The sequence below is a fragment of the Canis lupus genome, chromosome 17, assembly GCF_011100685.1.
Source record: "Canis lupus familiaris isolate Mischka breed German Shepherd chromosome 17, alternate assembly UU_Cfam_GSD_1.0, whole genome shotgun sequence".
NCBI lineage: Eukaryota > Metazoa > Chordata > Mammalia > Carnivora > Canidae > Canis > Canis lupus.
Genome location: NC_049238.1, coordinates 48,994,550 through 49,008,162, shown reverse-complemented (window position 1 = coordinate 49,008,162; position 13,613 = coordinate 48,994,550). Strand labels below are relative to the sequence as shown.

The window sequence follows — 13,613 nt, the reverse complement described above, 5'->3', positions numbered from 1 at the left end:
AGAGTGAGCTAAGAAGGTAAATACATGCTAACTTATTTGTTATAATCTTTAAATAGAGTTCTGAATGATGCTATGAGGTTTAGATTTGGCCCAAATGAAGCACAAGTCTAAGTAGGGAAGAAAGGAACCGTTTGTGGAACACATAGTCCATGTCAGTTGCTTCCTCCTATGTTACCTCATTTTATTCTGTCAACAAGCCTGGTTGGTGGTGTTTACAAGATGAGGAAAGTGATGCTCAGGGCAAGTAACTTATTCAAGATCATACAGCTGGTAAGTGAAAGAGCCACATTTGAGCTTGGGCTGATCCATTTACAAAGCACATACTCTTGCCTACTCTTTACCTCTCTGGGTGGAAATAGGGTGGGATTGGGAAGGACAAGAGCAGTGGGAGAGATAGGAGATAGTCTCCTAAAGTGTTGGTGAAAAGAGTGAATCGTTTCCCTTCTAAGTGAAAAGAAGTTACTAGTAAGTAGGGATTTAAAAAAAGGAAATTTAGAAAGTACTTGTACCTTCTACAGTATTTTCAAGTTATGTATCATGTTGCCATGAATAGAGATTACAGACTTAATATTTATGCTGATATTTTAATAAAGTGTTCTATTTTTACAGAAAAAGCATATTTGACTGCCCTGTGTGCTAAGTATTCTGGCCTCATCAGTTCTCTCACTTTGTGGAGGTTAGGTGGTTGGCCTGTCAAAGCTCTGTTTTTCCCCCTCATGGCTGCTAAATAAATGGCACTTGGGAGAAAACAGAAATTGAGCCCTTTGGCTTTGCCCTTATGGACCCAACCCTTATGAAGCAATGGCTGGTATCACTCTCCTCTCTCACCCTCTCTTCCTGCCAGAGGCTGACTCCTATCTCACCCGGTTCAGCGTCCCTCAGACGTACAATTACTCTGTCCTCCTTGTGGATCCTGCTTCCCATACACTCTATGTCGGCACTCGGGACACAGTCTTCGCTTTATCCCTGCCCTTCTCAGGGGAGAGACCTCGCAGGGTGAGAGATGAAAGTGGGGAGGACCGCAGACCCCACAGCATGGGATTAGATACATGGTTTTATGGGATTGATGGTGGTGGGGGTGTTCATAATAACCAAATATGTACCAGTGGTGGTGGTAGGAGGGGGAGTGTTGGTGAAGATGAACAGATGAAGAATATTAACTTCATTATATTTCCTAAGGGTGATTGAAGGGGTGGTCATGGTGACTGGGGAGGCCATGAGGGAGGCTCATGTTGGGGAGGAGGTCATTTCTTTAGGGCAGTAGCTTTTAAACTTTTTTGACCACCCCTTAGTTAGAAATATACATTTTGACCTAGTAGAAGTATATATTGAAAGAACCCTTTCTTGAAACAGTATCTGTTCTCCTATATGTGATATATTCTGATATATTCTATTTCATTAAAAATAAAAGCAATTTATTTCATTACTGGTTAATGGGTGGAGACCTCCGGTTCGAAAAATAGTGCTCTGTTCAAAAAATAGTGCTCTGATCGGTGGTGATGGTCGGGTGGGGGTGGGAGGAGCTCTGAAGTTCTCAAATTGATGGAGGTTATGGGACTGTTTTACCTACCCTGACTTGGAAGGAATTTGGGAAGAATCTGGGGGAAACAGTTACTCCTCCTTTCTCAGATTGACTGGATGGTGCCTGAGGCCCACAGACAGAACTGTAGGAAGAAAGGCAAGAAGGAGGTAGGTGTGAATCTTGTCCCTGTCCTGAGTGTCAGTTGAAACCTAGTTCCAGCCCTAAGTCTGTGTCTGTCCCCTGCAGTGCTTCCATCCCAGTGGGCCCAGGCAGGGACTCTAACACCATGGCATCACCTGTCATCTCTGATCCAGAGCTGCATCTAACTGTCCTGACACTACCCTACCTTTCCTCGTACCTGCTGCTTCTGATTCTCTCTAATCATCTCTGACCCCCAGGACGAATGTCACAATTTTGTCCAGATTCTCGCCATTGCCAATGCCTCTCACCTCCTCACTTGTGGCACCTTCGCTTTTGATCCGAAGTGCGGGGTTATTGTGAGTGACAGGGGTGGGAGGATGGGAAGGGTTTTCTGTGAGTGACCCTGATGGGAGGCATGCTTAAGGCAACACTTGTGCATGATAAACATTGGGGGTGAGGGATGTCCTCACAGGGTGGAGCCTTTGTCTGCCATGGAAGGGGGGTAGGAAAGGGAGGAGGGGAGGGAGGTTGTCTGTAGAAGGTGAGGTATACGGAGTAAAGAGAGAAGAGGGATGGTGAAGGGAATTAGGGATAAGAGAGGATAAATCCAGGAGAGACTTTAGAGGTAACTCATGTTTCCTTTGCTCTGTGTATGTTTTGTCCAGGGAGCTGAGGTCCATTTCTTAATCAGCACAATCCATGCCTGCTTCTTCTTCCCATGGTGTGTGACTGTCTCTTACCCCCTTCTCCCACCTCTCCTGCCAACTTCATTCTGTGTGGGCTGCTACGTTCTGCTGTCATGGCTTCTGAGGTCACTGCCCACCAGTATAGTACTTGCCAGCCCCATACTCTGGATTTGGCCTTCGAAGTGGGCACTCTGTCAGTCACCTTTTCTTCTAGGTCCTGTTCATTGCTGCTGGAGCCCTGGGCATCTCCACCGTCACACTCAGGCAGGCTTGGGACATATATGTTCCTAGTTATGTTTAGGTTTGTCATGGTGTCTAGAGTTAATGGGGCTGGTAGCATCTCAGGAAGGTCTTAATGATTTTGAACCCTCAGCTTTTCCCATCAGCAATCCAATAGCCAGTCACTGGTCCTCTGCCAGCACATGCTTGTGACAAGAACCTAGGATGAGTTAAAAGCCTCCCATGTTCTTTGTATTCAGTGGCTTCCCTTTCTGCTCCAAGGAACAATAGGAGGACTGCAATGACTCCCTGTCCTGGCTCAGATCCTTAACTGTAGATTTTGACTTGATCCTTCTGCAAACTGTAGTAGTCCTTGCCACCTGGATCTCATCAGTGTGTCTATGTCCAAAGTTCTCCTTGTTGAAGACCATCCTCATATATCTGGTTTTGAATGCTATAATTGTATATGCTTAATTGCCCTGGTCAGTCCCTCCAGCTGCCCCTGGGGTTGGTTGGGATTTAGTCGAGTCCTTTTCACGATGTGGATAGAAGACTCTCCACCAGGGTGTGGATAGCTTCCTCATCTTCGGAAGGTTTCCAGTTTGCGGTGGTATTGAAAACCTCTATATCCTATCAAGTGATATTGAGGGTATAGTTTCCTTACAGTTCTCACAAAGCTTGGAAAGTAGTGGTGGAACTGCCATTGCCCTGTAGGTCTTTTTCCTATAGGGAAAATGGTTCCATGGGGAACCCATGGGTGTGAATTCCAGTGCCACGGCTTGTAGACAACATGATCACTTCAAGTTAGTCTCCTAGGGCCTTATGTTCTTCCTTGGCTATCTAAGGGGACCCTAATGGCTGCTAGATTCTAAATATCTAGGCATAAAATATTCTGTATATCCTGTCAGGATTGGTGTGACTTGGGTCGGTCATCCACTTCTGAGAGAAATCAGCAACCAGAATGAAGCCAGGGGTCTACTTCTGTGCAAAGAACCGTCCTTTGGTCAAGGCTTGTTTGTAGGAGACTATAGGGCACAGCCCCCTTACCCCAAAATTAGCTGTGTTAACTCTTCAAGCTGTTATATTAAGACTCCCCTCTAGACTTCCTGAATGCTCTCTTTTACCTTTACTGTTTTATCCTGCTGCCTGGCAACTCCTGTATGCTTAAGCAAGTTCTTGCTTTAGCTTTAGTGTCAAACCTCTCATGTCTCAGACTGCTGACTTTGAGACCATGTGTAACTATTATGTAAGAGCTTTGACTAGCTGATCCAGACACAACAACCCACTCAGAGTTGATTGCTCAGAGAAATGGAGGTTTTTACAAAACAAAATTCAAGCACTGGACCTACCAGCTCTGACAATGTGGAGTGCTACCATTCAGTGATAGCTCATTGGACATTGGAGGAGAATATTTTAGTTTGCTTTGTTGAGGGAATTCTAGCAGTTAACAGAGAAAAATGCTAGACTTAACAATAGCAATGACAAGACTTCCCAGTTGAAGGTATACTCTGTCCCAGGTGTGGTACTAAATACTTGACATTCAAGATTGAATTTAGTTCTAAGCACCATACCGTGATATTAAGTATTATTTATATCCATTTTATAAGCAAGGAAATGGAAGCTCCAAAAAGTTAGGTACCATGTCTAATATTAGATAGCTGGCAGAGGCAGAGCCAAGATTTAAATCCAGCTATGTCTGATTCTGCTCCACTACCCTGTCCCTCTAGTCCAGCATGCACCACAGAAAGACCTTATGTGGCTTCAATGTCCTGTGACATTTGTCCTGTTTCATGTAACAGGAACTATCTTTACTTTTATTTTTTTCCCCCTCTTTGGCCAAGAAGAGTACAAGACAGATAAAGGACCTTCCCCAGGTGGTCCTTTATCTGTCTTGTACCCTATTTGGCCAGAACCAAAGGATGTGGAGATTCCACCCCTACAACTCAGTGAGAACCTTCCTGCCTAACTCTGTCTTTCAGCTGGAGGGACTTGCCTTTGCTACAACTGATGATACAATGAAGACTCTCAACATTCAGACTGAGACTGTAGTGGAGTGGCCTTGTCCCCCTTCAGACCCTAATTAAATGTCACTTTGACAAGACAGTAATCATGACCTGTCTAGTTAATGCCTAACTTGCTTAAATATTATAAACTTAGATAATACAATGGTGCTGTTTGAGGAAACTAGATGAGGACTCATTTTGACATACTGAGTTTTAAGGGGCTGATAGGCCATCTCTGTGAGGAAGCCCAGCAGCCAAGGGCAGACATGGACCAGAGATTGGAAGGCATCAGACTTTCAGAGAATTTGGGGAATAATTTGCATAGAAAGTCTAGCTGGAAGTATAAGAATGAGTGAGGTCATTTAAGTATATGTGACAAGGACTAAGGATTGATCCTTACACAGTTAGGGGCTAGAAAGGAAAATAGAAGCAACCAAAGGAGATAGAGAAGCAACTGTTAGGGGGAGGAGGGTAGACTTCTAAGAGAATCAAGACAGGATATTTGAAGGAGGGAGTAAGTAAAAAATATCAGATGCTGCATAAAGGTTAGGAGGATGAGCACTGAGAAAAGAGTCCTAGCTGAAATGTAAGGGAGTAGTCTTAGGCACGGGGATGGGAAAGTGTGATTTGTTTTTTGGAAATAATAGGCCATCTGGGTTTGGTCAGAGGAAAGTATTCATTTTGAGCAGTATTAGGAAGTAATTTGGGCTAATGGGTTTATATTCTAGGCAATGGTGAGTCATTTTGTCATTCTCTTGCTTAAAAATTTATCAAGGCAGTGACTGATATTGTAGGAATATTAATCTGCGGTGGATATGAGAGTAAACTAGGAGCAAAGCTAGGTAGTATGGAGAGAAGGCGGTTGCTGCTGTAGTTGAGATGAGAGGTAAGAAGAGCCACCGTAGAATGTATTATTAACCTTTGTCCACAGTGCCCAGACATCTTGGCACCCTCTTGCTGAGCTGTCATCCATCTCTTTTCTCAAGCTAGATTGCTCCCACTGCCACACAGATGAGATGCTTGTGCCTTTGTGGGGCCCTTCATTCCAGAAGACTGTCTTGACCCAGTGTTCCCTTTTTGGGAACCTCAGATCACATCTAATTTTAATGGGACTTATTCAAGGCTCTTTTGGTAAAACAAAACCTTACTTACTAACTATAGCCAATAGATGAGCCATCAGAATGGGCCTGTAGTATTTTTATACTCAGGGGATATAGAACTATTTTGCTATTCCAACTACCATTGATGTAATCAGGCTCCAGCAACACTACATACCTTCCCTAGTGAACTAGAGGTATTGTGTCTGGCTCTTCTAAGCCATAACTTTGATTCCTGACCAGCCAGACTTAACTTCCCTGCCAGTTTCCGGTTGAAGTCATCCCTGGTTTTCGTTTTTAAATGTTATCTTGAAGGCTGTCTTCATGCTGGATGCTCAGGTAAGATAACTCCTGGCTGGCCCTGGTGGACTCCTACATCTCTTGCCTCGTGTCCAGATTGGGTCTGCTATAGTCCCTGAATGAAGAAGGCAGTTACTTGCCAAATCAGTGAATTCTGTCTTGAGTTTCAGGTCTTCATTGACTTTGCAGATTCCCTTCTTCCTTTCTATGTATCCTTGACTCTGGTCCTATCTTTTGTCCTTGGGGTAGGAGTAGGGGGAGGATGGCCCTTCTCTCTCAGCCCCAGGACTTGAGATGGTCTCATATCGTCCTGCACTCTTCTTTATCCTTCCTAAGAGCTCTAGTCCTCAGCAGACCTGCTTTCTTCCCTTCATTGTCCTTGTCCTGTCACATGGTCCCCAGTCAGTTGCAAACCCTAGCATTTCAGAGGAAGGATCTGCCTCTTGGCCTCTTAGTGTCTTCTAGGGCCATCTGCGGTGTTTTGTCACCAGGGCATGTGGGTATTGGTACCAGGGGAATGGAGGAATAAACTGATGTAAAGGGGGATGGCAGAGAGGGTAAATGCTGGAATGGGTGGGGGAATCAGGAATAGCAGACTGGGAGCTCGGGTTGGTAGCGGGTGAGTGGGAGATGAATGGAAATTGGGCTTTTCCTTCATCTGACCATCTTTGTAATTCTCACCATGAGCCTTTCTGTGACCCTAAACCAATTGCCCCCTTCTGGTCTATAGGATGTGTCCAGTTTCCAGCAGGTTGAAAGACTTGAGAATGGCCGGGGGAAATGTCCTTTTGAGCCAGCTCAGCGGTCAGCAGCTGTAATGGCTGGTGAGTGGGGAGAGCCCAGCCCTGTGGCTCCTTGCTGTAATTGCCTCCTCCCCCCCACTGCTGTTAGAATTTCTGTGTCCTTTCTTTCCTTTCCTTGCAATGTCTATCATTCCCATGTCTCTTTCTAGCCTTTTCTTTTCTCCCCACTGTGCCTGTGTCCTCTTGCTTTTTCCCAGATTCTGCCCCTGGGTTTTCTCTCGAGTACGTATCCTCTGCACTGTGAATGTGAGTGTTTGCTCTGTTAACCTTGTTTTCTTTTCTCATGGTGCTCCCCCCCACCCCTGTTTATAAGAGGAATCTACTACAGTGCATATTGTAATAGATTTAGGAGAAGTATAAAGAAGAACCTAAGAAGCCTTGTAGAATAGCATTGTCCAAAGTACTTTGCAGGACAGTAGAAATGTGCTATGTCTGTGCTGTCTAAAACGATAGCTGCTAGCTGCATGTGGCTCTTGAGCCCTTGAATAATGTGACTAGTTTGACTGAAGGGAGGAATTTTAGTGTCTGATGTCTGCCACACCTCTAAAGTATCAGACGACAACTGCCAATATTGCAGGATATTTCTTTCTAGCTTTTTAATTATATGTGTGTGTGCATTTGCATTTATATTCGGGCACTTAAATTTTGCTGGGCAGCTCTTTGTTGCTCAGAGAAATCCATCATCAGTAATGACTTAAATAAATTCCTGCTGTTACTTCCTTTGACCAAGCTGTATACAGTTCAAGTGTGCAGGGGTTCAGTCACTGTTGATGCCTACATCGTTTTTTGGAGATTGACTATGTAATTCTTTAGTGGCCACAAAGTGAATTGTTTGTATGCTATGTAGCCTATATTCTAGGTCAGACCACCTCATGCACACCCTTCAAATTCAGTGAGAATCCAGCCATTTTCTTACAATAGTGTACAAAAACAGGTTAATAGAAATTTTATGTGTGCATAGATTGTGGGCTTTTAAATGTCATGCCACATGGATTTAGTTTTGAATTTTGTCATGTAACTTTATATCATAGGCATTTTCTGTATGATTTAAAATTTTTTTGTGAAGAAAAATTTTAACAACCTGTTGCTACCCATCCTGTGAGCATACTATAATTTAATTAAGCAATCCCAAATCACTGATATAAGTTTGATTTCCAAATTTAATTTACCTCAAAGTTTTTGATAGTCCCCATCACACTGTAATGAATGTTTTTGTGCATTAATTTTTATTCTCATTTTAGATTGTGTCAAGATTCCTGGAAATAGATTACTATTTCAAAGGGTGTGAACATTTTATGGCTCATTATTTGTCGCTAATTGAGTTTTTAGAAAGAGTGTTCCAGTTTACACTCTAAATCAGCTGGAATGAGAGTGTTTTGTTTTCTTCTCAAATAAATTTTACTAGAATGATATTGTCATTTTGAAAGATCTTTGCTAACTTGAGGCTAAAAATGGCACCTTGTGGGATCCCTGGGTGGTGCAGCGGTTTGGCGCCTGCCTTTGGCCCGGGGCGCGATCCTGGAGACCCGGGATCGAGTCCCACGTCGGGCTCCCGGTGCATGGAGCCTGCTTCTCCCTCTGCCTGTGTCTCTGCCTCTCTCTCTCTGTGACTATTATAAATAAATAAAAATTAAAAAAAAAATGGCACCTTGTTTTAATTTGTATTTGTATTTTTTTTTTTAAAGATCTTATTTATTTATTTAAGAGCAAGAGAGAGAGAAAGAACAAGCTGGGGGCAAGGGCAGAGGAAGAGGGAGAAGCAGACTCCCCGCTGAGCAGGGAGCCCAGGACCCTGGGATCATGACCTGAGCCAAAGGCAGACACTTAACCAACCGAGCCACCCAGGCACCCCTAATTTGCATTTCTGTGAATATTAGTGGAATTAAACATTCTTCATATTTTTAGTACTTATTTTTATTTCTTTTTTGGTAAATCTTCTGCTCATATTCTTGGGCCAATTATCAGGTAGGCTATGTGTTTCAATCTATATCTTTTCCTTTGTGGTTACATTTGTTTTTAAACTAAATCCTTTTTTAGTTATAAAGCAGATAAAAATTTTTCTTCTTATAAAATTTCCCCCCAAATGTTTAACTCTTTGATCTGTTTGGAACTTACTTTGATGCATGGCATGAGATGGAGATCTAAATTAATTTTCCCAATTAACTAATCAGTTGACTTAGTAGCATTCATTGTATTGCTTTCCCTTTCTTCACTGATATTTGTTGTGAGCTTTATCATAAAATTAATTTTTACCCATTCTTTTGGACTACATTTTAGGAAAAACAGAATTTGGGACACAAGCTCTAACAGTGAAATTTTTTTTTTCTTATGCATGGCTTTATAGGAAACGTCTTAAAAGCTAGCTATACAAATTAAATCATTCTTAGTCATAGAGTGAATGACACCCCTTTTCTGAAAAGTAATAAAATGACAAAAGTTTTTGAAAATGAACATAAGTCTAAATCTAGTAAATACATAATTTGTCCTTTTATCATCCATCGGCAATTGAAATTGACAAGACCTTGTTTATAGTCATATATGTTTGCATAAAAACAGTTTAGTCAATAGTTTTCTTGGCTTTTTATCAAAGGTCTTTGGCAAAACTCTGAGCCAGTTGTTGGGTCATTAAGAAAGATTTATCAGTTTTAGCAGTTGTCTCTTGAGTCTATATAATTTTTTATCAACAAAATGACTTCTCAATTATATCAGTCTAAGGTAATTGATTAACACACTTTCTTTGTTTCAAGCAGTAATCTTTACATTCAACCTTCTGTATGTAATCTCTCTGTGGTCCAGTCAGCAAGTGAATTCACATTAGCATGTGGTTTAAGAACACAAATTTCACAAATAAGATCATCGTATAACAAAGAACATTTTCAAAAAGGAAAAAGGGTTTCAAGTCTTTTTTTTTCGGATAATAAAATTCAAGTTGCCTTTCAGCTGATAATTGATGGAAATGATAAGTCACTTTCTAACAGATTAGAATGGCTAGCTTCTCCATGTTTCTTCGATCCAAATCATAGTCAATACCAATATTACATGTTTTCCTCTGAAGTTCGTACTTTAAAGGGCTATAATTTAAATTTCTTTACACTTGACATAAGTGCCAGTATTCACTGGCATTTTCAATGTTGATTACTCTGCTGCCCCTTTGTTTTGAAAATAGCAGCATAGAAAAGAGTGACAACATTATGTAAGAACTAGGACCTAAATTCCCAGTTAGGATCTGTAAAAATGTCCGTAAGGATAATAGAGGTATGTTGAAATAAAAAGAAGAACCTTTAGTAATGAAAATAATATTAGAATGTAATAGCAGGAGCATTTCTAGTTTTAAATTATAAAAATTAGTGTGCATTGTGGATAATTGAGAAAATATAGAAATATATAATGAAGGAAGTGAAAAGTTTATTGTAATTCAGTAATCAGTGTTTTTATTTTTGAGTCTTGTCTTCTACTGTGTCTGTGTGATATTATCATGCATATTGGAATTATCATGAATATTTTACTTAATATATACTGAAATTTTCTCAGAATTAATTATTCAAAACATGATTTTTAGTGATTCCATACTCTTCCATCACTTGAATGTAGCACAGTCCTATTTCCATATAATTATACATTCAAAATGTAAAATAAATTATTGCTTTCATAAATATTGCCACAGAGGAAATCCTTTCACATAAATGTTTATGCAAATCCTTTACACAAATCTAATTAATTGCGTATGAGTCAATCCAGAAAGTAGAATCGCTGGGCCAAAGGGTGTAAGGTTTTTATGGTACTTGGTGGATTTGGCCAAATTGCCCTCCAGTTAGTCTTGCCAGTATTGACCAGAGGCTCTCTTTCATTGCACCCTATGTCAGTCCCAAGTAATATACTTAATAAATACACAGTGACCACCTCCAGAGCCCAATATTATATATTTTTGCTTGCATCTCAATTAATGAGGTCAAACAGCTTTCCATGTGTTTATTGGTACTTGCATTTATTTAGGAAAAAGCCTCAGAAATCTTGTCTTCAAATATGACATTTATTTATGTTGCACATAGATAAAATTAAATTTTTCTCAGTGTCTGTTTTTATACTATTCTAACCTGGAAAAATGCAAATATTTTGACAGTAATGTTCACAATAGCCTAAGAACAGTGGCAGTTCTGTCTGTCTCCTTTGGAAGGTCTTAGTTGTCTTTTTTTTTTTTTTAAGATTTTATTTATTCATTCATGAGAGACACAGAGAGAGAGAGGCAGAGACACAGGCAGAGGGAGAAGCAGGCTCCACGCAGGGAGCTCGATGTGGGACTCGATCCCGGGACTCCAGGATCACGCCCTGGAAGGCGCTAAACCGCTGAGCCACTCAGGGATCCCAGAAGGTCTTAGTCTTCTACTCGTCCTTTCAACATTGGGGTTCCTTGGGCCCCCTCTCAAGGTCCTGTTCTCTTCTCATCCTATGTGGTTGTGATTTCAACCAGCCTCCCTGATTCTGTTTCCACTGCATCCTGATACCTCCCAGACATTATCTGGAGCTACAGACCACATATGCAACTGCCTTCCAGACATCTCCACATAGATGTCCCAAAGAGATCTCAAAATAAGCATGTCCCAAATTGAATTCATCCTCACTCACCTCCCCCAAAACCTGTTCCACCACCTATGTCCCCTCCTCTGAGTACTGTTACCCTCCCAAGTACCACAGCTGGAGACAGCAGTCGGTCATCCTTTGGCTCTGCTTATCACATCCTATAATGAATAGGACTTTTATGGAGAAGAGCAGAAGGAGGGAGTATTTGCTTTTTCTCTTTGGGAATCTGTACTATGTTTTATCATCTCTGATCTCATTGCATCTTGCGATTACTGCATCTGCCAAGAAGCACTGCAAATGTTCCAGATAGGGTGCTGCCAGCATTTTGGGGTCAAGCCTACCTCTTAAATTCAGTGTGTTTGCCCCAAGACTAGCATTCACACACTGAAACAACACAGTTAGTAATCCTATGTGACCAACAGAGGGAAGGGTAGAATAAAAACTACATCTCCAACTACCTAATTATATCTTCATAGTAGGCTGTTATGTATAAAAAAAACAAGTATCCAGCTGGCCTAATCCTTAGATAAGGAGATGAAGAATATTGGGCTAGGAGCTATCTATCCTGCAAAGCTCTGACTTTGAAGAAAAGGGAGTGGAGAAAGGAAGGCCAGGGCACGTTTAAAATTCCTTTTCTTTTAAGCTAATGAATGATTATTCCTATTGTAAATCTTCTTTAGAAGTGGCCATTTTGGTATCAGAGTGAAAAATTGAAACCCCAGGGTGTAGTGATATATTCAGAGCCATGGCAGTGTCCTAGGCTGTCAGTGTTGGGTTGCTGACACGTCTGGGAGGCCTATGTCACAGGCCTTGCACTTGAGCAAAGAGAGATCTACTTCCACACATCATTGTGACTTTTCTTTGGTTGTGATGCTTCATCTTTTGTGGCTTTCAGTCCTTTTTTTTTTTCTTCCCCAGTATTTCCAAAATGAAAAATATCTTAATTTGGGGGATGATAAAAGTAAAAAGATGGTAACTACAACAAACATTCAGTGAGTACAAAAAAGTAGAAAGGAGGAAATAAAAATCATTGTAATTCTATTAATCAGAAATAAATATTAACATTGTAAAGTAGTAGCTCCTTCCAATCTGTCTTACGTCTGTAGACATATACATATTTTTTAAAAATGGGGTTATATTATGCCGGGTGTTTTTTTTCTCACCACCTTGCTCACTGAATTCAGCACTGTGGGCCTCACTCTCTTTTGCCCATTATCTTTTGTCAAAGCAAATGTGTGTTTTAATGTTTACTGAATCGATCCGTTATGGGATCCACCTTGCCAATGATTTCACATACAGGGATATTTTATTATATGAGCAATGCAGCATCAATTTGCAATTGAGACTGTCCTGGAGAATCTAGGACATGTGGTGATCCTGTGTCCTCCTGTCCTCATGAGCATAGTGGCTGCTGTTCCTTCTCCTTGGGGTGTGTCTTTGTGTGTGTGTGTGTGTATGTATGAGAGAGAGAGAGAGAGAGAGAAAGACTGAGACTGTGTTACAAGCCCTTTGGTACTCCTGGAAAAACTGGAACCCTGCTACTTCCTCCCAAAGTGTTTGACCCCTCCTCCTGTCACTCAGTGCCAGCGACCTTCTGCTCTTTCCCTCTGAATAACTGTGCTCTTAAGCAATTCTAAGCTCCAGAGTAGCTGACTGCCCCTGTTGATCCCTTAGAAACTTCTGGGACCTTCTACATCCATCTACTGCTGGGTCCTTGCAAAATATTTGTTTGTTGTCCGCCCCCCCCCCCCCCGCCATACACCCAATCATGCTCCTACATATTCATAACTGTCTCCTCCACAGATCTCTCTTCATTCTCAGGGTGTCCAAGAAACAGTGTCTGCCAGAGTTTGGGTTTTAGAGTGTTTTGTGTATGATGCTTATAGGGAGATTTTTCATTGTAACTCTGGCTTCTGTATCAACTTTTCCCCCCACCTTGGAAGTACAGGGGGTTGGCATGTGCTGCTCCAAGTGCTGCCAGACTATGCCCTAAACCTGGTTTTCTCCTTCCTGAAATACTCTGGGAGGCAATAGGATGCCATTTTATGGTCCATCTCTCCTCCACCTCTGGCAACAGCTCAAGCCTGTGGTCTGTGAGGTTTCATAAGGAGCCTGAACTCACATGCGCTGGGTGCCACCCATGCACTAGGCCTTATGTGGGCTCTATGTTTGTATCACATTTAACCCTTAACACCACTCTGAGTGGAGGGTGGCATTATCTCCATTCTGTTTGAGGTACCTGGAGCTAATTTGCCCAAGATCAT

The 13,613-nt window shown here is 41.6% G+C and overlaps 1 protein-coding gene across 4 annotated transcripts in view; it reads left to right on the top strand.

Annotated features, from left to right (window-relative positions):
• SEMA4F (ssemaphorin 4F) overlaps positions 1 to 13,613 on the top strand; it is a 31,419-nt gene that overhangs the window by 6,420 nt on the left and 11,386 nt on the right. For 3 of the 4 annotated variants that reach the window (XM_038561648.1, XM_038561647.1, XM_038561645.1), the window contains 4 exons: positions 845 to 996; positions 1,630 to 1,689; positions 1,921 to 2,019; positions 6,699 to 6,792. In XM_038561648.1, coding sequence (XP_038417576.1) covers positions 845 to 996; positions 1,630 to 1,689; positions 1,921 to 2,019; positions 6,699 to 6,792 — 405 coding nt within the window. The remainder of the gene's footprint in view (positions 1 to 844; positions 997 to 1,629; positions 1,690 to 1,920; positions 2,020 to 6,698; positions 6,793 to 13,613) is intronic. The other variant, XM_038561646.1, reaches the window with a different exon arrangement.